General features: G+C 40.3%; 1 protein-coding gene and 1 long non-coding RNA gene across 3 annotated transcripts in view; one reads left to right on the top strand and one right to left on the bottom strand.

Moving 5' to 3' along the window:
* The window catches only part of LOC117152389, a 1817-nt gene extending 1447 nt beyond the window's left edge, over positions 1-370 (bottom strand). The window contains exon 1 of the long non-coding RNA XR_004462766.1: positions 254-370. This is a non-coding gene — a long non-coding RNA (uncharacterized LOC117152389). The remainder of the gene's footprint in view (positions 1-253) is intronic.
* The window catches only part of LOC100740964 (F-box/LRR-repeat protein 2), a 13177-nt gene extending 1449 nt beyond the window's left edge, over positions 1-11728 (top strand). The window contains exons 2-9 of one of the 2 annotated variants that reach the window (XM_003493909.4): positions 4835-5068; positions 5277-5344; positions 5642-5771; positions 6075-6536; positions 7226-7417; positions 7502-7603; positions 7990-8205; positions 8782-11728. In XM_003493909.4, the coding sequence (XP_003493957.1) occupies positions 4835-5068; positions 5277-5344; positions 5642-5771; positions 6075-6536; positions 7226-7417; positions 7502-7603; positions 7990-8205; positions 8782-8889 (1512 nt within the window). In that variant the 3' untranslated portion in view covers positions 8890-11728. The remainder of the gene's footprint in view (positions 1-4834; positions 5069-5276; positions 5345-5641; positions 5772-6074; positions 6537-7225; positions 7418-7501; positions 7604-7989; positions 8206-8781) is intronic. The other variant, XM_003493910.4, reaches the window with a different exon arrangement.
* Positions 11729-13028: the final 1300 nt, after the last annotated feature.

Raw genomic sequence — 13028 nt, 5'->3', positions numbered from 1 at the left:
GTCGTCGTCGTCGTTATCGTCGTCATCGTCGTCATCGTCGTCATCGTCGTCATCGTCGTTATCGTCGTTATCGTCGTTGTCGAATACGCAGTCCGGATATTAGTCTCTCAAACTGTGCTGTTCTGCCAGTTGTGGGTTACTTCGATCCATCTTCGATGGATGTATCCTATACAAACTCGAAGAATATCGTCGTTGTCAACGACGAGGTTCGTACCTCGCTACCTCTCTTTTTTTTTCTTCACTCACATCGTACCTCTCTTACTCATTCGACGATCGTTACACGCTATTAGAATATGAATGAGCGTTGTCCTCGCCTGATAAACAATCGAACAATTGTCACGAAAAATCGTCTCTTTATTTTCGAATCCGTTTTCTGTCTCTTCGCGTCTTTGTCTTTACCTACCTCCCCACTCTACCTTCCCAGCCGCCCTCCCCTCCCTTCTCTCTTACCACCCCTCCTATCCGTCTGTGCAGCGTCTCATTTGTGTGGGTGCCTTTTACGCTCACGGATCCTTGTTCCGCGTCGAAGTGCCGCGGATGAACGGATCCGTGCATCCATCCACGTCGTCTTCGTCGTTCCCTTTGTCACCGTACGTTTGTAGCGAAGAAGAACGTGGCCTGTCCGCCACGCGGTGCTGTTCGATTGTTGCAAGAAGCACGTTGCAACCTTGCAGATTTGGAGGGAAACTGGCTGACCGTGGTCTATCCGGCTGGCTAACGTGGCTCGTGTGTAAACAGAAACGGCGCGCATTGCTGATCAGAGTCTCCAATTCGGAGATATCTGCGACGTTGGCCTGCGTTTCCTCGTGATCTCAACCATGTTTCTCCGCCGAGTCATTGGTTCGGCGTCTCGTGTTTTCTCCGCTGTGTCCATTTCTATCCGAATATTCTCCTCGTGATCGAAACTTTGGAATTGGAGGAAATCGTCGTGTACGGATGTATCATCGCTTTAATTATCCGGAATAGGGTTGAACACCTGGCCGACTTCCATGGCCTTTAAATATCTTGCCAGGGTCAAGATTCTGAGTATGTAACTTTTTCCTATACATGTGTAATCTGTTGCTAGGTTTTAGTTTTCAAGGTATAGAAGACAACCAATGTTTCACGCTATATACAGGTACATCGTTGTTCTAAATTAGAAATCGGTACAATTCCTAAATGAAGGGAGATTCTGTCGCTGAAAATAAGACCAGGAATAATGAATTTACGAATATACTCTCGAGAAAATCAAATTCGAGAACCTGGAAAACCTGTTCAAATATTTTGTTGATTTTTGCGAACCGTGTGTTTGCAACGTGTAAATACATATTCTATAACATTGATATCCATCATCAGTTTGGTTTCACAGATCAGCACATTACGATCATGACAGTCGAAATTTCAAAATGTTTTACGTCGTATGTTCAATATACGCATAAAAGTTTTCTTTCACGACGAGTGTCCAAATACTCTTGCACGAGCATCGTGTACGGACGCGTAATTAATTGATATGGCGTGTATCTCGCGATGATTTAGAATTGGACCTCCCTCGTGTGTTTGGAGGTCTTGAACGTTAGAAACAGCAGTCACCCGTTGTATCTCCTCTAGATCCAAATGGAACGGTTCTCTCTTAGATAATAAACATGGTCGGCGCCGAAGCGCAATCATTAAATCGCGTTTTATTATGCCGCGATCCGACGCAGCGATCACGTTAATTTCGTCGATCTCTCCGCGTTGCACAAGGAATCTTTGCAAAATCGATCGAATTAACATTCGAATTTTGATGTACACTTTCTCCTGAAATCAGGAAGGAACATCACGAGAATGTTAAAAAACATCCGGTTTACGTACAACAAAGGGAACAATGCGGTCGCGTGTGTAAACACGGCGATAAATCGATACGATGTTCGTATCGGCTTACGCAACGTGTTTCTTAACGAAGAAATGATTTCGCAGGAAGGATTCGTCGGACAGATGTATTCGCGAATGACGTTACATTGGGAATGTCCATCGAATGGTCGATCGATTTCTCTACACCGCGCCGGCGATTGATACAATCTTCTTGAAATTTCGAACTCACGTGCAAAGAACCGTAGCTTGGATTGCATACAAAAACGATCGTTAAAGGCGAGCTTACGAACCAAACCTTGTACTTAACGCTTTAACTCCAAAATCATTAAATCGATCTCTAAAAATAGTAAAACTGATAAACCTATGCACTGACGAAAGTTTTCGAACGTAGCTCTAGCGACCTCTCGTAAATATAATCCGCGTGTCTTACGAAAGATTTTGATAAACATTCTAATCAGGCGCAACTATCGTGATCATATCAAAAGTCATATTAGGAAGATTTAAAAGAAATTTGAGATTTATAAATTGTATACAGAAATTACAAAATTGTCACGTTTAATTATTCGTTTAATATCGATAAGCCTTCGTTTTAACACTTATTATATATATTTAAGATTACTATTCACGATACATATTAATTTCTTATTAAATGCTTTCCAACTTGCTTTCAAATTTTACTGATGCAACCAGTCGTGTCTCGTTGCACAAAAGTTTGTCACGATAATTATTCAAATACACACTTTCGCGAGTCACTGTATGCTATATTTTGTTGTTTTCAAGTCAAACGTATCTGTATTATACCGATGTACGATTGTTTCGTCGTCTAAAATTGGTACCACAGATGCTTCCGTTCATAAATTATTTTCATACGTGAAATCTAAAACGACTCCATGACGCTTCTGCACACGTGATACAATTTCCAACCCAATGTTATAGTAAACATTTTAATGAAAAAGAGCGTTTCTCTATTTTCCAACGATTTATATATTTGAGTAATGCAAGATAACACAAAAAAAGAAGCGTGCGTACGCGCGCGCGCGCGTGTGTGTGTGTGTGTGTGATAATAATGCAAATGTAATTTTTTTGAGTCTAAGCAATTTGCTCAAACAAGAAAGCCTTGTCAAAAGTAATTATTATTAGATGGTTATTAGGTACGTAGATATTAATCGGGTGCAGAATTTGATCCATGTTAAAAATACATGATACCCCGATGCTGCATTGCGAGCTAAAGGGCTAACTAAGATGTTAGGACGAGTTCAGTGACCTACATCGCAAGGTCATCGAAGGTCACATACAGGTGACGTGGTAGGTGAGCGAACCTTAGAGATTCTTCGTCGTTGCATGCCATTTATATAAACTGATACGATAGAAATACAGGTATAAATTTCAATTTTTAATCTGTTGTAATAATTCATTCCTCGCCGACTGCAGAATTCTGTTTTATCATTACATGCACAATAGAAAATTTATGCATCATTTACGAGGCAACGTTTCATTTACGTTACTTTTTTTTCAATTTATTGTAGATCATCGAATTCTATCTTTTCACATTGTAATTATGAAGTGAAATTCAGAGTATTTTTTATCCTGATTTCTTACATATATTCTACAATTTTATGGTATTTGAATTCAAGTTTAATTATTGCACTGTTATAAAATACGTTTCCTTGAAATCATGGAAATTTGTCTTATCTTTTCGATTAGTATAGAGAACTTCTGTTCAGTAAGACATGACTGCGATCTTCGATCTTTGAATTCGGTTCGTCTAAAAAATTGTTATTCTATATTTTCGATTTATTTTCTCACATAGAATCAGCCCGTGCTTGATTGTTCGTTTCTTTCTCGTTCAGATAGTTTTACGAAACATCGCCAGTTTCTATACCTTTTGACGCAATCGACGAACACGAGGCGCACTGGGCCTCTTGAACGTCGACATCAAGTGCGTTTTCGCTAATCCATTGAAAATTCAACGATCAACGTACATACTAATTTATCAGATGATTTGTGCAAATCAACGAGGAGTGGAGGTAATTAATGCAATCCTATCGGAAAACTGTTGCGCTGCCTTCGATCCACAGGTCGATTTCCTTTTCGTTTCATCCCTCCACATTGCTTCTGAAACGTTAAACGAAGTTGTTAGCATGTCAAGAGCGGTGTTCTAGAATTGAATTCTTGTTTAGCCGATTTGCATTTATTTTGTATTCACGTTAGAAGATTCGAAACTGCGAAACGTTATTTATAGAAGGATCGATAAAACGGATCGCGTATTGATCTCGCGACCGTTCCGTTCTCTCGGATTGCTGGCTTAGAAGTCGGAATAAGGGTATCATTTTTAACTCACGTCGCTATGCTATTAACTATTTATTAGCCATACCTCAAAAATCAATGAACGCGGCGGTTCAATGCACCGCTCTGATTTCTACTTAACTTGGTCGAGAGAGAACGTTAATAAGAATTAATCCTCTGTGTTACGTACAATCTTGAAAATTTACGAGAGTATCGAGTTTTAAGGAACTATAGAACGTAGAAAGAACATAGACAAAAGACAGGAGTGCGATACGACGAATCGCATATATTATCATTTAGGAAAATTTCATTATCGATCAATTTCATTTAAAGAAAGTTCTCGTATATCAAAAGTATTGATTGTCATAGCATTAGATAATTTCTTACGAAACTTTGCGGGCTTATCGCGTATTTTGGAAACTCTTATAATTTTAAATCTAGCAGGTCGTTCTCTTTTTCAACTATGTCGCTGCGAACTGGTATAAAAATTAGGAAATCAACGAAACATTTCGCTAGTTGTTCCCGCGTCGTCTTCCTACACGAACATGGTAAATGAAAAACGTATCTGATACACGTGACAGACGTACAAAATTATAAGAGAGAAAGATTGTAACAAGAAGGGAACGCGCTTAATTTATAACGGTTGATATTAGTAGGATAAGGATTTACGTAAAAAGCGAAGGATTTCCATGATCGATGATAATGATCATTGTTCTAGAAAAAAGTAAGTCGCGTGGGCGTGGGAGGAGGGGGCCAGGTCGGGCAAGGGGTACAAGCGGTTGAGGATTCCGGTGCAAGCGGTCAATGGTGGAGGCAACAGCATCCATCGTATCACCATCATCATCATCATCACCAACATCATCACCATTACCATCATCAGGCCGGTTATTATACGTCGCAATCGCACACTCACAACAACCCTGTAACGACCATGAAGCAGTCTTACATGCAGGTTGGTCAACTTGTACTCTCACGCATGTCACTTTGTTCTCGCTTTGCGTTATCATCTGCTAAACGCTGTTGTGTCCTTTGAAAATGAAACTCGTGTTCGCGTTACCGCGGGCTCGATCTCATCTTCCGCTAAATCCCCAACGAAACGATCTCACAATTGTCTCGAGGTGAATTTATTCGGGTCTGTTTCTTTTTTTTTTTGGTTCCAGCTAACATGGGTGTTTCATGACGACGAGGCGCAGATTAATAAGAAACTGCCAAAAGAATTGCTGCTTAGGTATCGTAACACGTATAACACCTGTATCAGTTGTTCTTTTTTTTTTTTTTCTTTTTTCGTCGACCTACTTTGCTTAAACGACTCTCCTCTTTTCTTATTTTCTTTTATTTTCATCGCTGTTGTTGTTGTTGTTATTACTATTATTATTATTATTATTATTATTGTTGTTATTGTTACTATTATTTTATTATTATTATCGTTGTTATATTTCCTTCTTGATGGTGCCGTGAGTTTCTTTTCGAAAGAATAGTCAGACCGGGAAACGTGTAACATAATTACCGTACGTACTATTGGCAGAATTCTTTCGTATCTCGACGTGGTATCGCTATGCCGGTGCGCGCAAGTAAGCAAAGCCTGGAACGTGTTGGCGCTCGACGGATCCAATTGGCAAAGAATCGATCTCTTCGATTTCCAACGAGACGTGGAGGTAAATCGAACCTTCGACGCGTTGTTTACCACTCGGCCAAGTTTTTCGCCATTTCTCTCTGCTTTCGTTTCAGCATATGGCAAAAAGATGAACGATGTTACGTCGAACTGTAAACTTACCGAACTCGATTTTACTATGAATCTTTAAATATAGTTGATCCAGCGCGTATTACCGAATCTCTTCGAGATCCGATTTGAAAACCTTTTCATTAAGGTGGTAAACAACGCGTTGATCGCCCAGAGAAAAATCTTTCTCGAAGATCGTTCATTTGTTGCAAAACTAACTAGAACGTTCGAAACGCAGGGACCAGTTATAGAAAATATATCGAGACGATGCGGAGGTTTTCTAAAGCAGCTGTCTCTCAGGGGATGCCAGAGCATCGGCAACAATTCGATGCGCACGTTGGCTCAGTCCTGCACCAATATCGAGGAACTGAATCTTAGCCAATGTAAAAAGATCTCGGACACTACCTGCGCCGCCCTAAGCAGCCACTGTTCGAAACTTCAACGACTAAACTTGGACTCGTGTCCCGAGATAACGGACATATCCCTGAAGGATCTCTCGAATGGTTGTCCGCTTCTCACTCACATCAATCTGTCCTGGTGTGAGTTACTTACCGACAAGGGAGTCGAAGCGTTGGCGAGAGGTTGTCCGGAACTCCGTAGCTTTCTATGCAAAGGCTGCCGACAGTTAACAGACAGGGCTGTCAAATGTCTCGCCCGCTACTGCCACAATTTGGAAGCGATCAATTTGCACGAATGCAGGGTACTTGCAAATGCAATTAACGTAACTTCCATGTTTTAGCGCTCGTATGATTTGCCAACAGGGACTCGATATTACGGTCACCTGGATATTTTCTAGATCGTTTCTAAAGCTATGATCACAGTAGACGCGTGTTCCGACGAACAAGATATCCAAAGACCGAAATGTGTACACTCATCGACGGCAAAAAATATTTGCACGTGATTGTATTTATTATAATATTTACGTACTGATTAATTAGATCCAAGTACATTAATTTTCCGGACCATTTACAAATATTTTCATATAATTATGCATACTAATTTGATACTATGAAAGTTAAAATGTAGAATCTATTAAGGCTGTGTACAAATACTTTATTCTAATTACTCTACATATGTATTTGCTTGCTCTGAAGAATTTGTCGGAACAACAACTCGTCAAAATAGATACATCATCTAACCGTAGTCTACATCTATCGCGCGTATTATGAAATTCCCGGTTAATCAGAAATTACGATCGAATAACAAGGCCAAGCATACGAGTGTAAAGATTACGGATTGGGCGTCGTAATGAATATCAAACCGATGAAATCTAGAAATTGTTTCTTGTTGAAATATTTGATCGAACGTTTTCTTTCTTTGCGACGCTGAATCTATTTGGAAAGCTATCTTCTATTTGGCGTGTGATTCATGATAACGAATTCGTTGCAGAATATAACGGATGACGCAGTCAGAGAACTCAGTGAACGATGTCCACGATTACATTATGTTTGCCTGTCGAATTGTCCTAATCTAACGGACGCGTCTTTGGTCACGCTGGCGGAACACTGTCCACTCCTTAGCGTGCTCGAATGCGTGGCTTGCACTCATTTCACCGACACGGGCTTTCAGGCTCTCGCCAAAGTGAGTTGATCAACGTGACTGAATTCACTGTGATTCCAAACACACACGTGATATCTGGAAGACACGTTCTCTTCGTTATTTCAGAATTGCAGATTACTAGAGAAGATGGACCTAGAAGAGTGCGTTTTAATAACAGACATCACCCTCGTTCACCTGGCCATGGGCTGTCCAGGGTTGGAGAAACTGGTAAGCGGATTTGAACAACCTTAAGCTGTGTTCTCGTCGAAGCAACGTCGATGCTCCATGTTTCTTGAAAAAATCACCCAACGTTTCCCTATGTTTCTTCGCCTTTTTGTCGCCAGTAACAAAAACTGCTGGTTATTACCTTTCGAAGTGAAGTAAGGACCAAAGAAAGGGAAGAAACCGAAATAAAATCCAAACGTTCGTTGCCTCGGTATGAATAAAACTTTTTAAAATGATATCTGTTGAATATTGTCTGCAAAATGCAGCAACGATAAGCAACAAAAAGCTCCCGGTTATTGCTTCAACGAGGACGCAGATTGAACTTGATAAAAGAAATAGTTTTGGATGCAAATGACTAATTTCTCGGATCGGTTACTTTCTTTACGCAGAGTTTGTCTCACTGTGAATTGATCACCGACGATGGCATCCGACAGTTGGCCATTTCGCCGTGCGCAGCGGAACATCTGGCGGTGTTGGAATTGGACAATTGTCCCCTCATCACAGATGCTAGCCTCGATCATCTTCTACAGGCCTGCCACAATCTCAAGCGCATCGAGCTTTATGACTGTCAACTGATCACCAGAGCTGGCATACGTAGACTCAGAGTACCGTATCATACGTTCCTAATTTCATCCTCGAAAATAATATTTCGCTTATGGAGTGTTGAACGTCCTTCGACTCGATATAGATAAAATGTCGTATAATCAAGGATTATCTTCAAACTGGTGAAATCTTTACTTCTTTTCTTAGTTAAAATGCTCTACCTATTAATTGAAACATAAAAAAGCATTTTCGTTTCGTCTTTGTTTCTCTTCGTGCGATCGAATTTTACTTAAAAGATAAAAAACACAGAGAGTTTCAAGTATATGTAGTATCTACTAAAAGCATCATTTATTATTATATTTATTACGGTACTTACATATCAATTAATTAGGTCCAAGCGTATTAAATTTCTTATTGTTCAGCTGAATTTTCGTTTGACTCCAAAAATTTGTCTCCAAATATGATACCATAAAAATGAAAAGATTCTACGTAGGGCATTTTAATCAGGATAGCCTAACTGTGAATACTAACAAAGCAAACAAACAATTTTTCCCGAAATCCCGGAACGATTCTGTTCGCTTCTTCCTCCATTGTTTTTTGTTTTAAATTAAAAAACAATTTGATTCGTTCTGTTTCAGGCACATTTGCCCAACATTAAAGTCCACGCGTACTTCGCTCCAGTGACACCGCCGCCGAGCGCGGGAGCGTCACGGCAGCGATACTGCCGATGCTGCGTCATTCTGTGATTTCGCATAAAAATGACTCTGATGCAAATCGTCCGATGTACCACGCTACCGGTGGACTTGTAATTTCGATGATCGCCGATACACGGCGATCGTGGGACCTTCTCTCTTCCGGTTGCCAGACCGAGACTCTGGTTGCCATTCGTCAACAGTGAGAACAAGCCTCGTCGGGAATGAAATCGCGATTCCTTCGACAGATATACCAATTCGACTCGCAACACACGCAACAAGTACAAAAGGACAGTACGTCACCGTCACCTAACTGATACACACACACACACACACACACACACACACACACACACACACACACACACACACACACACACAAACCACCAGCTGCTGCTGCAATTGTTACTAATGTGTCGCTGCTACTACCGCTCACTATAAAACTGTTTCTATCACCGCTGTTCGACACTGTACAACGGTGTACAATGATATCGTTTCTACTGGAACTCTATTGAGTTTCGATAGTACGTGCTTTGCTAATAATCGCCGTCGTTTCATCACGCGCGTAAGACCATTCAGCGAAGTAAAGGAAAAGATATTCTTGGATTTTGTTGGCGGTCGTTTCGTTCCCGGATTTCACACTTGTAGAGCATCGATTTTTCGAGAAAGTAAGAAACGGACAAAACAGGAAAAAAGAAAAAAGAAAGGAAACGGGACGACAAAGGACAAAGACGCTAATAACATTGTGGACGACGAAGAGGACGATGACGACGCGTGCGATAGAGCGGGCAATTTTTTTATCCAAGCGACACGGTCCGCTCCTATACGGGCAAACGCGATCGTACGTATCGATCGAGAGCCTGAAATTTTCGCGGTCGGATGTTCCACGTGAAACAAAACGATAAGCATATATACATACGTATATGTATTATATACATACATATATACATATATACATATATTTTTTTAGTACGACGCATTCTCTCTTCTGCTAAACGTTAATCGTCAAAGAAAAATGTACGCGCAATCCGTTCCGGGTGGTAACGGCATACAGCATGCGTCCAGTGATCTTTTCTCGAACTCGAAAAGGGGAACGAAAAGAAAAAGGAATGATACGAAGGAGGGAATGGAAAACGACGTCGCGTTAAAACGTGTTTCAAGCTGCGTATAAAAGCCGTGCTATTATTCTAGACATTCAATTTCTATCGAAGATTCGTATCTTTGTGTGTGCGTGTGTGTATGTGTGCGTGCTGCGTGCGCGTGTGTATGTGAGCGCACGCTTTCGTACGTGCATGTGTATGCGTGTGTGCGTGTTGCTGTAGCAGTTTCTCAAACGAACACTGCCTATTATAAAGTTATTGATAAAGAAAAAGAAGAAAAAGAAAAAAAGAAAAGAACACAAAGAAAACTCGACGAAGAAAAAAAATGGTTTAAAAAAGAGAAAAAAATAGAAAAGACACGAAACTACCAAAAAACAGAGAGAGACAGAGAGAAAAGAGAAGAAGACACGCGAGAATCGTAGAGATGATCGCGGGTTGTTTGAATCTCACCGCGAAACCATAGATCGACCCGTGTACCGTCGTTCGTTTTAAGCTAAATATATACACATTGTTCGTGAAAACGGACGATACGTGTTTCTGTCTACCAAAACCGAAATTCTCGATCTCGCACACGCGACTGGTAACTGCGACACCTACGAATTTCTTTCTTTTCCTTTTAATGAGACCGGCGTGCACATCGCGAGATTTAACACACCTAACGAGAACGGAAACGTGAAACTTAGATGAATCCGGCACGGTTGTTGACTTCGCTTCTTCTTAGGGAAGAACCGAAGAGAAAACGACAAGAAAGAAAAGGAAGAAGAAGACAGGAGGGAAAGAAAGACAAAGATGCGATGGTCTGTCGTGTTCGAAGCTCCCATCTAATTACTGTTGGCGTCCGTTGGTAGCACGTTTATGATACATTTACAAGAACTCGCAGACGAACGGCTAAATACACGGACAACTGGTTCTGTTCGCGAGTCGCGCTTATTGAGTCTCTAATGTACTATGTTCCACCTCCTAACGACCCAAACATTCATATATACAGCTTTTTATTTTCTTTTTTTTTCATCTCCTTTCGTTTTATTATTATTTTGTTCGTATTTTAATTCGTCATGGACTAGGAGAGCACAGACTGAGAAAACGAATCAAAACGTTGATACGTTGAATAACCCGATTCACTTGGGCCCAGCGATCGACTCGCTGGCGGATTCTTACTTTTTAAGCTTAGTTTTATGGTATGGTGGCAGTACGAGTACCGTGGACGTATTACGCACGTTCCCGTGACCATATGTCGTGGACGTGTCAGTACTAAGAAATTCGTTTGCTTCGCGATCTTCGAATCGTGAGTACATATAGTTATATAACATATGAAGAAAGAACGAGAAAGAGTCGGACTAATTCGAAATAAAACAAAATAGAAATATAAAAAGAGGACAGAATAGAACGGTACACGAAACAAAGATGTATTTGTTCCCGTTCGTTGGAAAAGAAAAAAGAAGAGGAAGAAAGATCGAGATTAACATTTGATAGGATATTTGTCGTTTGGAAGTATGAGGTTCAGGATGGCAAAGCGTATACGTAATAACAATTAACTGGCGAAGAAAATTTTGATCACGTCTTCGTGTCGCATGAGTAATAGAACAAAGAAGAGGAAAGGAGCTTTTTTCGATTATGAGAAAGTTCTCATGACAGAACATTCAACTTTTAATTCCAACAGCTGGAAACAACGCGGAAACGACAGTCAAACGTTCGTATTTTTCTCGCATTGGTAGCCAGGATGTCTGATTGCTATGACGATGAAGGTTTTCGCGTTGCCTGAATTGGCGGAATGTTCGATTATTGAGACAAAACGAACTTATATGAAAAGGAACAAGTACGATGGTCCATCCCAAAATATACAATAGAATCGCCACGTGACGCACTCTATTTTTCTTCTTCCCGTTGTTTCGACGAATTTCGAGGAGCCAGCCATGTACGTGAATCGCGTGTCGTTGCGTCGAATAAAAGAATCGTATAGATGATTGTTAATCCTTGTTAGCGCGTAAGAACGTACACCGCATATATATTTAATATATAGCGTGTAAACAGAATACCGGATGAAGGAACTATATATATATATATATATACATATATATATATATATAAATGCAAATATACAAGAGGTATATATATATATATTAACAAAAAAGGGAAAAATTCAGTAAAAAAATAAATATATAGATATGATATGTTTTATACGCTGCATGTCATCCTTAGTGAGAAATAACGTGATCATCGTAATGTGTCGTTCGGAATATTCTGCATGGTGTTGCTTTTATTTTTATTTTTTTTTTTTTTTTTTTTTTTTTTTTTTTTTTTTAGCGATTAAACGATGCACGAAGGGGAATCAGCAGGATAGGCTTCAACGCGAAAGGACGAACGAACAATAACACCACTCTATATCCATCACTCGTGAAACTTTCTCCGACCTCTCGCGGGTCTCGTTGAAGGAATCTGTTGCGTTGTTTCGTCCACGAACTTAGTTGAAATTTTCCGCATATTCGATTAATCGTGAAAAAATAACACGCGAACGTACGCACGACTGTCGCCTGGCGCCTCGTTCGATCGAGTTCGGCTCAAAATATGAAGTCAATCGCAGTGCCTGAACCGCCGCAAAACTTGTAAATTATATAATCACGTAGTCGAAATTCCACGAAGAATTACTGTGTGGCGGAGGATGTACAAGATTTAAAAACTAATAATAATGAAACGAAACAAAAGACTCTCATATGTGCCAGCCACTAAGAATTTTCGAGGGTCTCTCTCTTTCTCTCTCTCTCTCTTTGGCTGAAACGAAACTCGTCGAGCGCCCGACAGCCGTGCACCCACGCGCAATTATTTAACGATGGACATTCGGTGTATCAACGATTTTGATACACCTGAAATCTCTTTCAGTATCGAAAAATTAAATACTTGGAGCAGACTCGAAGAAACCACGAAAGATCGAAATATTTTCTTTTATGAAATTCTTGGCATAGCGATATCGTGATCCGTGTAAATAGTCAAAGTTAGCCGGAAACTTGTATATTTTGAATACCGTTCGAAGCGATAAGTATTTCTCAACGTTTCCCGTGAAACAATCCGTGCTGCAATTTTCGAAACTTAGAATCG

Source organism: Bombus impatiens, unplaced genomic scaffold (assembly GCF_000188095.3).
Source record: "Bombus impatiens unplaced genomic scaffold, BIMP_2.2 scf_1349, whole genome shotgun sequence".
Classification (NCBI taxonomy): Eukaryota; Metazoa; Arthropoda; class Insecta; order Hymenoptera; family Apidae; genus Bombus; species Bombus impatiens.
This window is presented reverse-complemented; position numbering and strand designations above follow the sequence as displayed.